Source organism: Ranitomeya variabilis, chromosome 1 (assembly GCF_051348905.1).
Source record: "Ranitomeya variabilis isolate aRanVar5 chromosome 1, aRanVar5.hap1, whole genome shotgun sequence".
NCBI lineage: Eukaryota > Metazoa > Chordata > Amphibia > Anura > Dendrobatidae > Ranitomeya > Ranitomeya variabilis.
In genome coordinates this window covers 979,148,996-979,161,912 of record NC_135232.1, presented here as the reverse complement: position 1 = coordinate 979,161,912, position 12,917 = coordinate 979,148,996, and the positions used below count along the sequence as shown (strand labels likewise).

Sequence of the window (12,917 nt, the reverse complement as noted above, 5' to 3'; positions counted from 1 at the left end):
CCATCATTTATTTTTCAACAGGACAATGACCCCAAACACACCTCCAGGCTGTGTAAGGGCTATTTGACCAAGAAGGAGAGTGATACGGTGCTGCGCCAAATGACGTGGCCTCCACAGTCACCAGACCTGAACCCAATCGAGATGGTTTGGGGTGAGCTGGACCGCAGAGTGAAGGCAAAAGGGCCAACAAGTGCTAAGCATCTCTGGGAACTCCATCAAGATTGTTGGAAGACCATTCCCGGTGACTACCTCTTGAAGCTCATCAAGAGAATGCCAAGAGTGTGCAAAGCAGTCATCAAAGCAAAAGGTGGCTACTTTTAAGAACCTAGAATATAAGACATAATTTCAGTTGTTTCACACTTTTTTTTGTTAAGTATACACCGTATATACTCGAGTATAAGCCGAGATTTTCAGCCCATTTTTGGGGGCTGAAAGTCCCCCTCTCGGCTTATACTCGAGTCACACCCAGGGGTCGGCAGGGGAGGGGGAGCGGAGCTGTCTAATTATACTCACCTGCTCCTGGCGCAGTCCCTGCAGGTCCCTGGTTCCCTGGCGCCCCAGCTTCTTCCTGTACTGAGCGGTCACATGGTACCTCTCATTACAGTAATGAATATGCTGTTCCACCTCCCATAGGAGTGGAGCCCCATATTCATTACTGCAATAAGCGGTAACGGTGACCGCTCAATACAGGAAGAAGATGCTGCGCTGGGGAAGCAGGGACTGCACCGTGCCAGGAGCAGGTGAGTATAATGGGGAGCGCTGCGCTGCGCGATATTCACCTGCTCCCCGTGTCTTCAGGGTCTTCTGCAGTGTCGCTCAACTTAGAGGGTGCGGTGACGTGGTTAGCGCACGCCCTTTGCCTGAACGTCAGTGCAGAAGACGCTGAAGATGGAGCGGCGCCGGAACGAAGTCAGGTGAATATTGAAAGTGCTGGGGGCCTGAGCGACGAAGAGGCGAGTATGTGATTTTTTTTTTCTTATCGCAGCAACAGCAAATGGGGCAAGTGTCTGTATGGAGCATCTTATGGGGCCATAATCAATGTTTGTGCAGCATTATATGGGGCAAGTGTCTGTATGGGGCCATAATCAACGTTTGTGCAGCACTATATGGGGCAAGTGTCTGTATGGGGCCATAATCAACGTTTGTGCAGCACTATATGGGGCAAGTGTCTGTATGGAGCATCTTATGGGGCCATAATCAACGTTTGTGCAGCACTATATGGGGCAAGTGTCTGTATGGGGCCATAATCAACGTTTGTGCAGCACTATATGGGGCAAGTGTCTGTATGGAGCATCTTATGGGGCCATAATCAACGTTTGTGGAGCACTATATGGGGCAAATATCTTTATGGAACATCTTATGGGACCATAATCAACATTTGTGCAGCATTATACTGGGCAAATGTGTCTATGGAGCATCTTATGGGGCCATAATCAACATTTGTGCAGCATTATATGGGGCAAATATCTCTATGGAGCATCTTATGGGACCATTATTGACCTTTGTGCAGCATTATATGGGGCATATTTTAATATGGAGCATCTTATGGGGCCATCATAAACTTTATGGAGCATTATATGGGGCTCCTGATTCAATATGGATATTCAAAAACACAACCTACTGATGTCTCAATTAATTTACTTTTATTGGTTTCTATTTTTACTTTAGACATTTACCGGTAGCTGCTGCATTTTCCACCCTAGGCTTATACTCGAGTCATTAAGTTTTCCCAGTTTTCTGTGGCAAAATTAGGGGGGGGGGTCGGCTTATATTTGGGATCGGCTTATACTCGAGTATATACGAGATTATACATATATACATATATATACATATACACACACTTTTTTTATATATATATTTATATTAAAAAGGGAAACAGCACAAAAAGATGTGAAAAAGAGGACCTTAATGCCCTGTGGCGTGGCAACGTTTCGGATAAAGCAAATCCTTTCTCAAAAGAGATATATATACAAAAAATCTCTTGTGTTTTTTATCTGTGTATAAAGAGCAATTTTGGTTTCTTAAAATAAATCCTGATATCCCATGTGTGGCTCTTACCTGACTCCATTCTGAAATTGTAGCCAGGTGACATTAGATTGCAAATATGCCCTGCTAAAAGTGCACCTAGTAATAGGGAGTGCAATTGTAGGATTCTGTGCCGAAAACATTTATCAATCCTGAAAACACACTTTTATCGTTCTAGGCCAGAACTTTAAAAATACAACAGCAAGGTTTTACTGGCTGCCATGTGCTACATAATGAATATCTGCAATGGTTTAGAAATGGGAAATCTGTCCTTGGTGTCAACAGTAAACTTCAAGCTGCTTGCAATATCATTTCTGGAATCTTTATACGGTGACATCTGCTTTAGACCGTTCCCAGCTCCTGAACGTACATCATGTCAGACTAAAGTTTCAGCCGCTACAGTCAAAATTGTTAAACTTTTTTCCCTAATTATGTCATGACCTACAAGTGAGTTTATTTATTTAAGAAGTCTAAGATACTAGTATTTCCTTTTATATTATAGAAGTTTAGATTAACATCGAGCTCAAATTTTTCATTTTGACAAGGGGCTACAGTAAAAAAGCAGAGACCAACTTGTTATGCGATTTCTCCTATCAGAAATACCCAATATGTGGTAAAAAAAGTACTATTTAAAGAGGCCCTCCAATCAGAGTTTTTATCCTCTTAATATGTTTGCAATCATTATATTATTTGGCACTGTGTATTAACAGTTGCTCATTTTGCCTTTCTACCCAGATAATACTTTTTCTGCTTTCTCCATGTAGAAACAGGAAGTCTCTTCCCTGAATGAATTGAATCCGTCTATTCAACTCCTGACCCAGATCCTCCCTCCTCCCCCTGCCACGGACTTTTTGCAGCGACTCATGCAGGGAAAATACCTCCTGTTTCTGCATAGAGCTTAGAAGGATTCAGCTAGTCTGTTGTTAATCACGTGATGTCATAGACTTAATGGAAAAACTTGAGGAATTATCTGGGTAGAAAGGCAAAATCAGCAATTGTAAGTACACAGTGCTATATAATATAATGTGACTGCAATAAAAATTTGGATGAAACCTTTCATGGGAGTGCTTCTTTAAGCACATGGCAGGGCTTGTAAAGGAAATAGCGTTAATTGATTTTTACAAATTTGACTAATAGATTGCGGAGCTCGTGTAACATTTGTAGAGTCCCGAGAGTGTCAAAACAGCAGAACCTCCCCACACACAAGAGACACCATCTGGTACACTACACCCATCAAGTAATTTATGAACAAGTGTAGTGAACATTTTGACAATACTGATGTCTCTCTGAATTTTTTTAACATTCGGCTGAAAAAAAAAAAATTCTTCACTTAAATATTTTTAGCTCCAACGCTTTCATTTTCACAAGAGTCAATGAGAGAAAATGGGACTTACAGTTTGTTGTGCAATGTCTCCAGAGCATGCAATACCCCATGTAATCAGAAACCACTGTTTGGGCACTTGGCAGGGTTTGAAAGAGAAGGTGTGCCATTTAGTTTAGTTTAAGTGACCCTATTTTGGAAATTAGACTTCTCAAGGAATTCATCTATTGGGTGCAGTGAGCATTTTGATGACAAAAGGTATATCGCTGGTATAAAAGGTGTTAGAATTTTATAACACTGGACTGTGTAAATAAAAAAACATACACATTTTAGTGGGGGGAAATGTTGTTTTCTATTTTGAAAGTATGGAAACACGGCAAGGCTCGGAAGTAAAAGAGCGCTATTTGGGTGTAGATTTTACTGGAACATTTGCAGAGCTCCGAAGGTTCCAGGTCGCATTTCCAAGAGCTTTTGCGCTACCAATAATGTGGAAATTCCCCATTTTCCAATTGACAGATTATGGACCAGAGAACAGACATGCTTTTTTGCTGAACGAGTTGAAGTTATTATTGCTACCAATTTAGGACACACAACATTTTTTGATCTCTTAAGGATCGGTTTTTCTTGACCACTTATGTCAGGGTTTTCATCTAAATCACATGATTATGATGAGAAAACTAACTTCAGTGCAGTAGGAATTCAGTGATACCAGAATGTTGTAACTATCACTTGTTACTTTTGCACTTACAAATCATTTTTTTTTGCATCATCATATTCTGAGAACTATAAATCACTTCTCTTCTGACAGTTATACAAAGGACCTGTATTTTGCAGAATGCCACAAAAAAAAAAAAAAAAAAAAAAAAAACTTTTCTAGGCACCAATTTGGGGTAAACATGCACCCTCGGCTGTTTCTAAAGCCACATTCTTCAGTTGGTACCCTGGATGGAGTTGTAAAAACTCTTCTGTTCAATTTGGAGAACACAACTGTCAGGTTGATAGAATAACAGACTAGAAGGCTGTGTGTCCACTGGTTTTTTAAGTGTACTTTAAAATGGAGAAAACTAAAAATACAACTCATCCAGCTGAATAATAATTCCTCATGCCGCTTTATGAATGGAAAAAAAGCCGCCTTGGCAGAGACCAGTAATGGATGAAACATTGCATACACCTGGGTCTACAGACACCTTTCTTCTTTTGCATCACATTTTGAGTGTTGCAGATCATCTTTTTATGAAACAGAAATGATGGCATCCTAGTCAAAACATGCAGCATAATTCATTACATACCATAGTTGTTTCTTGGATAGATCCAAAGCTGTTAATAAATATGTTGACTACAACATCGACTGGAATACCTACAAGTAAAGAAAAACGTTTTAAAGAACGACTCACAAAGACAAACATGACATCATTCCCTCTTCCAAGTAACATTTCATATTTATTTCTTGATAATCCTATGTGGTCACCAAAGGACATAAAATAAGTAACACATAGGTACAGCGCAGGAATACATTCCACAGGAAATGAACAATGGGAGTAACCCAGCGTCAGAGAGGCAGCTAGAGGCTGGCGAGGCATGGGTTCAAGGTACTGGGAAACAGGGACTAATCATGAAGACTGATGTTCTAAAGAGGACCTGCCACCAGGTCAAAAATATCCAGGGCCAGGGCTTGCTTTTATTCTATTCACCCAGCTCACCGGAGTATGCAGGGCTTTTTTTGTATGTTTTTTCAAGGTCATTTACAGTTGTGGCCAAAAGTATTGACACCCCTGCAATTCTGTCAGATAATACTCAGTTTCTTTCAGAAAATGATTTGCAATCACAAATTCTTTGGTATTATTATCTTCATTTAATTTGTCTAAAATGAAAAAACACAAAAAAGAGAATGAAGCAAAAAGTAAAACATTGATCATTTCACACAAAACTCCAAAAATGGGCCAGACAAAAGTATTGGCACCCTCAGCTTAATACTTGGTTGCACAACCTTTAGCCAAAATAACTGCGACCAACCGCTTCCGGTAACATCAGTGAGTTTCTTACAATGCTCTGCTGGAATTTTAGACCATTCTTCTTTGGCAAACTGCTCCAGGTCCCTGATATTTGAAGGGTGCCTTCTCCAAACTGCCATTTTTAGATCTCTCCACAGGTGTTCTATGGGATTCAGGTCTGGACTCATTACTGGTCACCTTAGAAGTCTCCAGTGCTTTCTCTCAAACCATTTTCTAGTGCTTTTTGAAGTGTGTTTTGGGTCATTGTCCTGCTGGAAGACCCATGACCTTTGAGGGAGACCCAGCTTTCTCACACTGGGCCCTACATTATGCTGCAAAATTTGTTGGTAGTCATCAGACTTCATAATGCCATGCACACGGTCAAGCAGTCCAGTGCCAGAGGCAGCAAAGCAACCCCAAAACATCAGGGAACCTCCGCCATGTTTGACTGTAGGGACCGTGTTCTTTTCTTTGAATGCCTCTTTTTTTCTCCTGTAAACTCTATGTTGATGCCTTTGCCCAAAAATCTCTACTTTTGTCTCATCTGACCAGAGAACATTCTTCCAAAATGTTTTAGGCTTCTTCAGGTAAGTTTTGGCAAACTCCAGCCTGGCTTTTTTATGTCTCGGGGTAAGAAGTGGGGTCTTCCTGGGTCTCCTACCATACAGTCCCATTTCATTCAGATGCCGACGGATAGTACGGGTTGACACTGTTGTACCCTTGGACTGCAGGGCAGCTTGAACTTGTTTGGATGTTAGTCGAGGTTCTTTATCCAACATCCGCACAATCTTGCGTTGAAATCTCTTGTTCATTTTTCTTTTACGTCCACATCTAGGGAGGTTAGCCACAGTGTCATGGGCTTTAAACTTCTTGATGACACTGCGCACGGTAGACACAGGGACATTCAGGTCTTTGGAGATGGACTTGTAGCCTTGAGATTGCTCATGCTTCCTCACAATTTGGTTTCTTAAGTCCTCAGACAGTTCTTTGGTCTTCTTTCTTTTCTCCATGCTCAATGTGGTACACACAAGGACACAGGACAGAGGTTGAGTCAACTTTAATCCATGTCAACTGGCTGCAAGTGTGATTTAGTTATTGCCAACACCTGATAGGTGCCACAGGTAAGTTACAGGTGCTGTTAATTACACAAATTAGAGAAGCATCACATGATTTTTCGAACAGTGCCAATACTTTTGTCCACCCCCTTTTTTATGTTTGGTGTGGAATTATATCCAATTTGGCTTTAGGACAATTCTTTTTGTGTTTTTTCATTTAAGACAAATTAAATGAAGATAATAATAACAAAGAATTTGTGTTTGCAATCATTTTCAGGAAGAAACTGAGTATTATCTGACAGAATTGCAAGGGTGTCAATACTTTTGGCCACAACTGTAGTCTATGGATGGGAGAAAGCAGGACTCACCAGCTTTATGCATTAAAATTATACTGTATATCCCCAGCTTGCCATCTCCTCCATTCTATACTGCCCCAAGACAGGCTAGTATAAGGTTAAGTGCTCCCAATGTCATTTTAAGCAAGGTGCCTCCATCGAGGTTCCCTCCCCCACATTTTACAACATTTTTGTAGCATCTATTTACTCGCAGTTTCCAGTCAATATTTACGCCATTCAGTAATAAAGAAACCACTAACAGACGTTTTCCAGGAAAAAAAAAAGCTCAAAAAGGCGTCTTTTGAGACATCACATTGACTTCTATTAAAAAGTATAGAGCAGTGGTCCCCAACTTTTAACCACTTTACCCCCCCAAGCCGCTTTTCACCTTCATGACCAGGCAAAATTTTACAATTCAGACCAGTATCACTATATTTTGTAATAAAACACTTCAACGGATCACACTGATTCTGTATTTTCGTGACACATTGTACTTCGTGATTCTGGTAAAATGTGTTTGATATGACTTGCGTTTATTTGTGAAAAAAAAAACAAAAACAGAAATTTGGATAAAATTTTGCAATTTTCAAACTTTTTATTTTTATGCCCATAAACCAGAGTTATGTCACACAAAACATTTCCCACATGTATACTTTACATAAGCTCAATTTTGGAAACATTTTTTTTTGTTATTGTTAGCAAGATAGAATGGTGAAAAGTTGATCAGCAATTTTTACATTCTTCCCAAAAAATTTACAAAACTTTATTTTTTTTAAGGAACCACATCACATTTGAAGTGACTTTCAGGGGCCTATATGACAGAAAATACCCAAGAGTGACACCATTCTGAAAACTGCACCCCGCAAAACCACATTCAAGGAGTTTGCTAACCCTTCAACTGCTTCACAGGGGAAACAGGAGAGCATGGACCCCAACATTTTGCTGTGGAATTTCTCTTGAGTATGCCAATACCCCGTTTGTGAGGGAAAACTACTGTTTGAGTGCATGGCAGGGCTCGGAGGGAATGCTGTACCGTCTGACTTTTTGAAAGCAAAAATGGCTGTAATTGAAAGGGGATGCCATGTCGCATTTGGAGATCCCCTGTTGTGCCTAAAAAGTGGAAACCCCCTACAAGTGACCCCATTTTAGAAACTAGGCCACTCAAGGAATTTATCTAGATGTGGTGTGTTTCAAAGAAATTTATAATGTAAAAAAAAATAAAAATTCCCACAAAAATGTTTTTAGCTCCAATTTTTTTTTTAATTTTCCCAGTGGTAACATGAGAAAATGGACCCAAAAATGCGTTGTGCAATTTCTCCTCAGTACACAGATACCCAATATGTGGGGGGAACACTACCGTTTGGGTGCACAGCAGTGTTCAGAAAGGATGGAGTGATGTTTTGGAATGCTGACTTTGGTGGAATGGTCTGCGGGTGTAATGTTGCATTTGGAGAGCCCTTGATGTGCCAAAACAGTGGACCCCTCACAAGGGACCCTACACTGTGTGCAGAATTATTAGGCAAGTTGTATTTTAGAGGATTATTTTTATTATTGAACAACAACTATGTTCGCAATAAACCCAAAAAACTGATAAATATCAAAGCTTAATATTTTTGGAAGTTGGAGTGGGTTTTTTTTTTTAGATTTGGCTATCTTAGGAGGATATCTGTTTGTGCAGGTAACTATTACTGTGCAGAATTATTAGGCAACTTAATAAAAACCAATGTATTCCCATCTCACTTGTTTATTTTCACCAGGTAAACCAATATAACTGCACCAAAGTTAGAAATAAAACCCCCAAAAAATAGTGACCAATATAGGCACCTTTCTTTATGATGACACTCAACAGCCTTCCATCCATAGATTCTGTCAGTTGCTTGATCTGTTTACAATCAACATTGCGTGCAGCAGCCACCAAAGCCACCCAGACACTGTTCCGAGAGGTGTACCATTTTCCCTCTCTGTAGATCTCACATTTTACGAGGGACCACAGGTTCTCTATGGGGTTCAGATCAGATGAACAAGGGGGCCTGTTGTGAATTAGACTTTTTTGGCTCCCTCTTGTGGTCACTAGTGATATGACTCTGGGATTGTCTTTCCTCAGTTTGGCACCCACCTGGGTCGTTAGTCCAGGGGTGTTGCTATATAAACTTCCTGGATTCTCAGTCCAGTGCCTGGCATCGTTGTAATCAGTTTCTTTCTGTTTGCTCCGGTCTGCTGGTCCTGGTTCTTGCAAATTAAGCTAAGTCTTGCTTCTTTGTTTTTTGGTTATTTGCATTGCTCTAATTTTTTGTCCAGCTTGTACTAATGTGATTCCTGATTTTGCTGGAAGCTCTAGGGGGCTGGTGTTCTCCCCCCGGGCCGTTAGACGGTTCGGGGGTTCTTGAATATCCAGCGTGGAAATTTTGATAGGGTTTTTGCTGACCGTATAAGTCATCTTACTATATTCTGCTATTAGTCAGTGGGCCTCTCTTTGCTAAATATCTAGTTCATTCTTACGTTTGTCTTTTCTCCTTACCTCACCGTTATTATTTGTTGGGGGCTTGTATCCAACTTTTGGGGTCTTTTCTCTGGAGGCAAGAAAGGTCTATCTTTTCCCTTCTAAGGTTAGTTAGTTCTCCGGCTGGCGCGAGACGTCTAGAACCAACGTAGGCACGTTCCACGGCTGCTGCTATTTGTGGTGCTAGGATTAGATATACGGTCAGCCCAGTTACCACTGCCCTATGAGCTGGTTTTTTGTATTTGCAGACTTGGTATGTACTTTTGAGACCCTCTGCCATTGGGGTCATAACAGGGGCCATGTCATTATTTTTTCTTCTTTGAGACCTTTACTGGCCAGCCACGCTGTGGAGTAGTTGGAGGCATGTGATGGAGCATTGTCCTGTATGAAAATCAGATTTTTGTTGAAAGATACTGACTTCTTCCTGTACCACTGCTTGAAGAAGTTGTCTTCCAGAAACTGGCAGTAGGTATGGGAGTTGAGCTTCACTCCATCCTCAACCCGAAAAGGTCCCACAAGTTCATCTTTGATGATACCAGCCCATACCACTACCCCAACTCCACCTTGCTGGTGTCTGAGTCGGAGTGGAGCTCTCTGCCCTTTACTGATCTAGCCTCTGGCCCATCAAGAGTCACTCATTTCATCAGTCCATAAAACCTTTGAAAAGTCAGTCTTAAGATATTTCTTGGCCCAGTCTTGACGTTTTATCTTATGTTTCTTGTTCAAAGGTGGAAAAATATTTAAGGTGGACGTTTTTCAGCCTTCCTTATCTTGGCCATGTCCCTGAGTATCGCACACCTTGTGCTTTTTGTTACTCCAGTAACGCTGCAGCTCTGAAATATGGCAAAACTGGTGGCAAATAGCATCTTGGCAGCTTCACGCTTGATTTTCCTCAATTCATGGGCAGTTATTTTGCGCCTTTTTTGGCCATCACGCTTCTTGCGACCCTGTTGGCTATTTGCCATGAAACACTTGATTGTTTGGTGATCACGCTTCAAAAGTTTGTCAATTTCAAGACTGCTGCATCCCTCTGCAAAACATCTCACAATTTTGGACTTTTCAGAGCCCATCAAATCTCTTCTGACCCATTTTGCCAAAGGAAAGGAAGTTGCCTAATAATTAAGCACATCTTATATAGGGTTTTGATGTCATTAGACAACACCCCTCCTCATTACAGAGATGCACATCACCTGATTTACTTAATTGGTAGTTGGCTCTCAAGCCTCAACAGCTTGGAGTAGGACAACATTTATAAAAAGTATCATGTGATCAAAATACAACTTGCCTAAAAATTCTGCACACAGTGTATATTAGAACTGATCTAGTGAATTCCTGGTATGTGAATTTTATATAAAATGTATTTGGGTCGCATCTACATAAATGTCTCTTTGGGAAGCGTACACCTCAGCAAACCTGAAGTGATAAATGACCTGCTGAACTTTAAAAAGTTGGTAAAGCTAGGGTCATCTTGGAGAGAACACCGTGCATTATCTGTTATGACTCTTGTTGGGTGTCCCAGGACCAAGGGCTCCTTCTCTGTCGATAACGCTAGGGGCGCCCTAGCTCGCCCTGTTCCCCGGATTACTTCTGTATGTGATGATGCCAGGGCCACGTGCTTTGCCGTAGCTCCTAAATCTGTCCTCAGTCTACCATTTCCCCACCCAGGGAAGAGGCCAGTAGTAGTGTACCGCAATACACCATCTAGACTAACAAGGTAATGCGAACAGGGATAACGAAAAATACCAAACATAGAAATATACTCCCACAAAGTAAAAAGGAATGCACCGGGGAGTGGGAGATGGGGTAAAACCAAAGTGGAAGTAGAAAGGGAAATATCACACAAACAAAAAGCTACTCTGAAAATGAGCACTAGCTAGGGCCCAGATTATATATGAGATGGAAGTGACTAACAATGAACAGATGAGAGCCTTAACGTAGGAAAACTTCCAGGATCTTTCAACTGAGCAGATTAAACCCTGCCCTGCTAAATGAAACCTACACCGTTTAATAAAAAAGTGAAGTGCTTCTAATCAGTGTAGGAGAAATACGACGCTGCGGTCTTCTGGCTCCTCTCTGTCATGGTAAACCCTTGACATTATGCAACGCAAATTTTTTGGGATGGCCTCAAAGCCTTTATGGGTCATAACCATGAAGAATAGTGGAGTGTTGTATAAAACAACACTCCAATATTACTGAGATTCTGGCTAACCCCATGTGAAGGAAAAGGTCCCAAAACGTTTTCATTTCTACTGCATCTACAGGGGTTCAGTTAGAAAAATGAAGGAGTGGGGTTTTGGGCCAAAAATTGCAGGGTGTCAAATGATGCGTTCCGAAATGCGTGTTGGGGTGTGCGCCGCACCTGGACCACGGACCACATAGGAAAATCCCCCATTGCCTGTTTACTAAATGTTTTACTTGCACACTTGCGACACTATATAGTGTCATATTCCTCTATTTTGTGCACTAATCTTTTTTAGTGCATACCATCTGCTACAGGAAATATATAGGAGAATATGAGCTCCACGCCCATAGGAGTGGAGACGTGTACATATTCATTACCTTAATGAGCGGTACCACGTGACAGCTGAGTAGAGGATAAGAGAGCTGCCGACACTGGGACAACAGAGATGCAGGGACATGCAGGACCACGCGAGAAGGGTGAGTATGATGTCACAGTCGCCGGCTCCTGCAGTTCCCCCCCCCCCCTTCTTCTGGCAGTATAAGCCAAGGGGGGCATTGTCAGCACAAAAGAAATGTGCTGAAAATCTCTGCTTATACAGAGTATATACGGTACATGGTCAGACTCAATTCTTTATCTAGTGGTCCGATGTTGTTCTGCTATTGTATGTTTTACCTTGTGCATTTACTCTTGTCTTTCATTTAAGTGCGGGCACATTTCTTGCTTGTAGTGCTACGATATACCATTTTGCTCAATAAAGGTACTTTCTAGCCCTACACCAACTGTTCCACACTTCTTTTTAGATCATAAAATCTTCAAAGAAAATGACTTTGATAAAGTCAATTTGTGAGGCCGCTGGTGTCAAATTGGATTCCTGATTGCGTCACAAAATCAGGAATCTGTGGCTCAATCTTTGGGGGGTGAAGTCTACAGGGGTTCATCAACAGTGGGCACTAGTTCATTTTCTGTCCTGGGACGTCCGCGTGGCGGTCCAGTATCACTAGATGAAGAGGAGAGGTCAGAAAAATAAAGGAAGGTGAGATCCTAGAAAATATAAAAATTTGGTAAAATAAAAAACGGACGTAATTTAAAAAAAAATGAAAAGCACTGTACTAGGTGCTGATTGCTACAGTATATTTTTCTGGTCCATAATCTAGTACTATCAAAAAAACAACCTTCGTATACTGATCAGTGATGTGCATCACTGACCAGCGCTCAACGAATGTAGGATACACGCACTGATGTGGTGCAAAAAGGATATAAAAAACAAAACAAAAAAGGTCCTGGCCAAAAGCAAGCATAGATGCCAATCAGTGGTCAACGTTACTGATCAGCGGCTGCAGGAAAACCGTACTGTGGTGCAAAAAAAGGGGTGGGTTGGGGAAATAGAAAGGGAGAATGAAAATTTCTGGAAATAAGCGAGCATGGGTGCCGATCAGTGATTTGCATCACTAATCAGAGCTCGGCGGCAGCCAGATGCAGGAACAAGAAAAAAAAAACTGCCAAAAAAT

The 12,917-nt window shown here is 41.3% G+C and overlaps 1 protein-coding gene across 3 annotated transcripts in view; it reads right to left on the bottom strand.

The window, feature by feature from the left end:
* Positions 1-12,917, bottom strand: part of GLRB (glycine receptor beta) — a 159,100-nt gene that overhangs the window by 68,247 nt on the left and 77,936 nt on the right. For all 3 annotated transcript variants that reach the window (XR_013219997.1, XM_077279400.1, XM_077279401.1), the window contains exon 4: positions 4,636-4,703. Coding sequence is in view for 2 of the 3 variants with exons in the window: in XM_077279400.1 (XP_077135515.1) it covers positions 4,636-4,703 (68 nt within the window). In the remaining variant the exon portion in view is untranslated. The remainder of the gene's footprint in view (positions 1-4,635; positions 4,704-12,917) is intronic.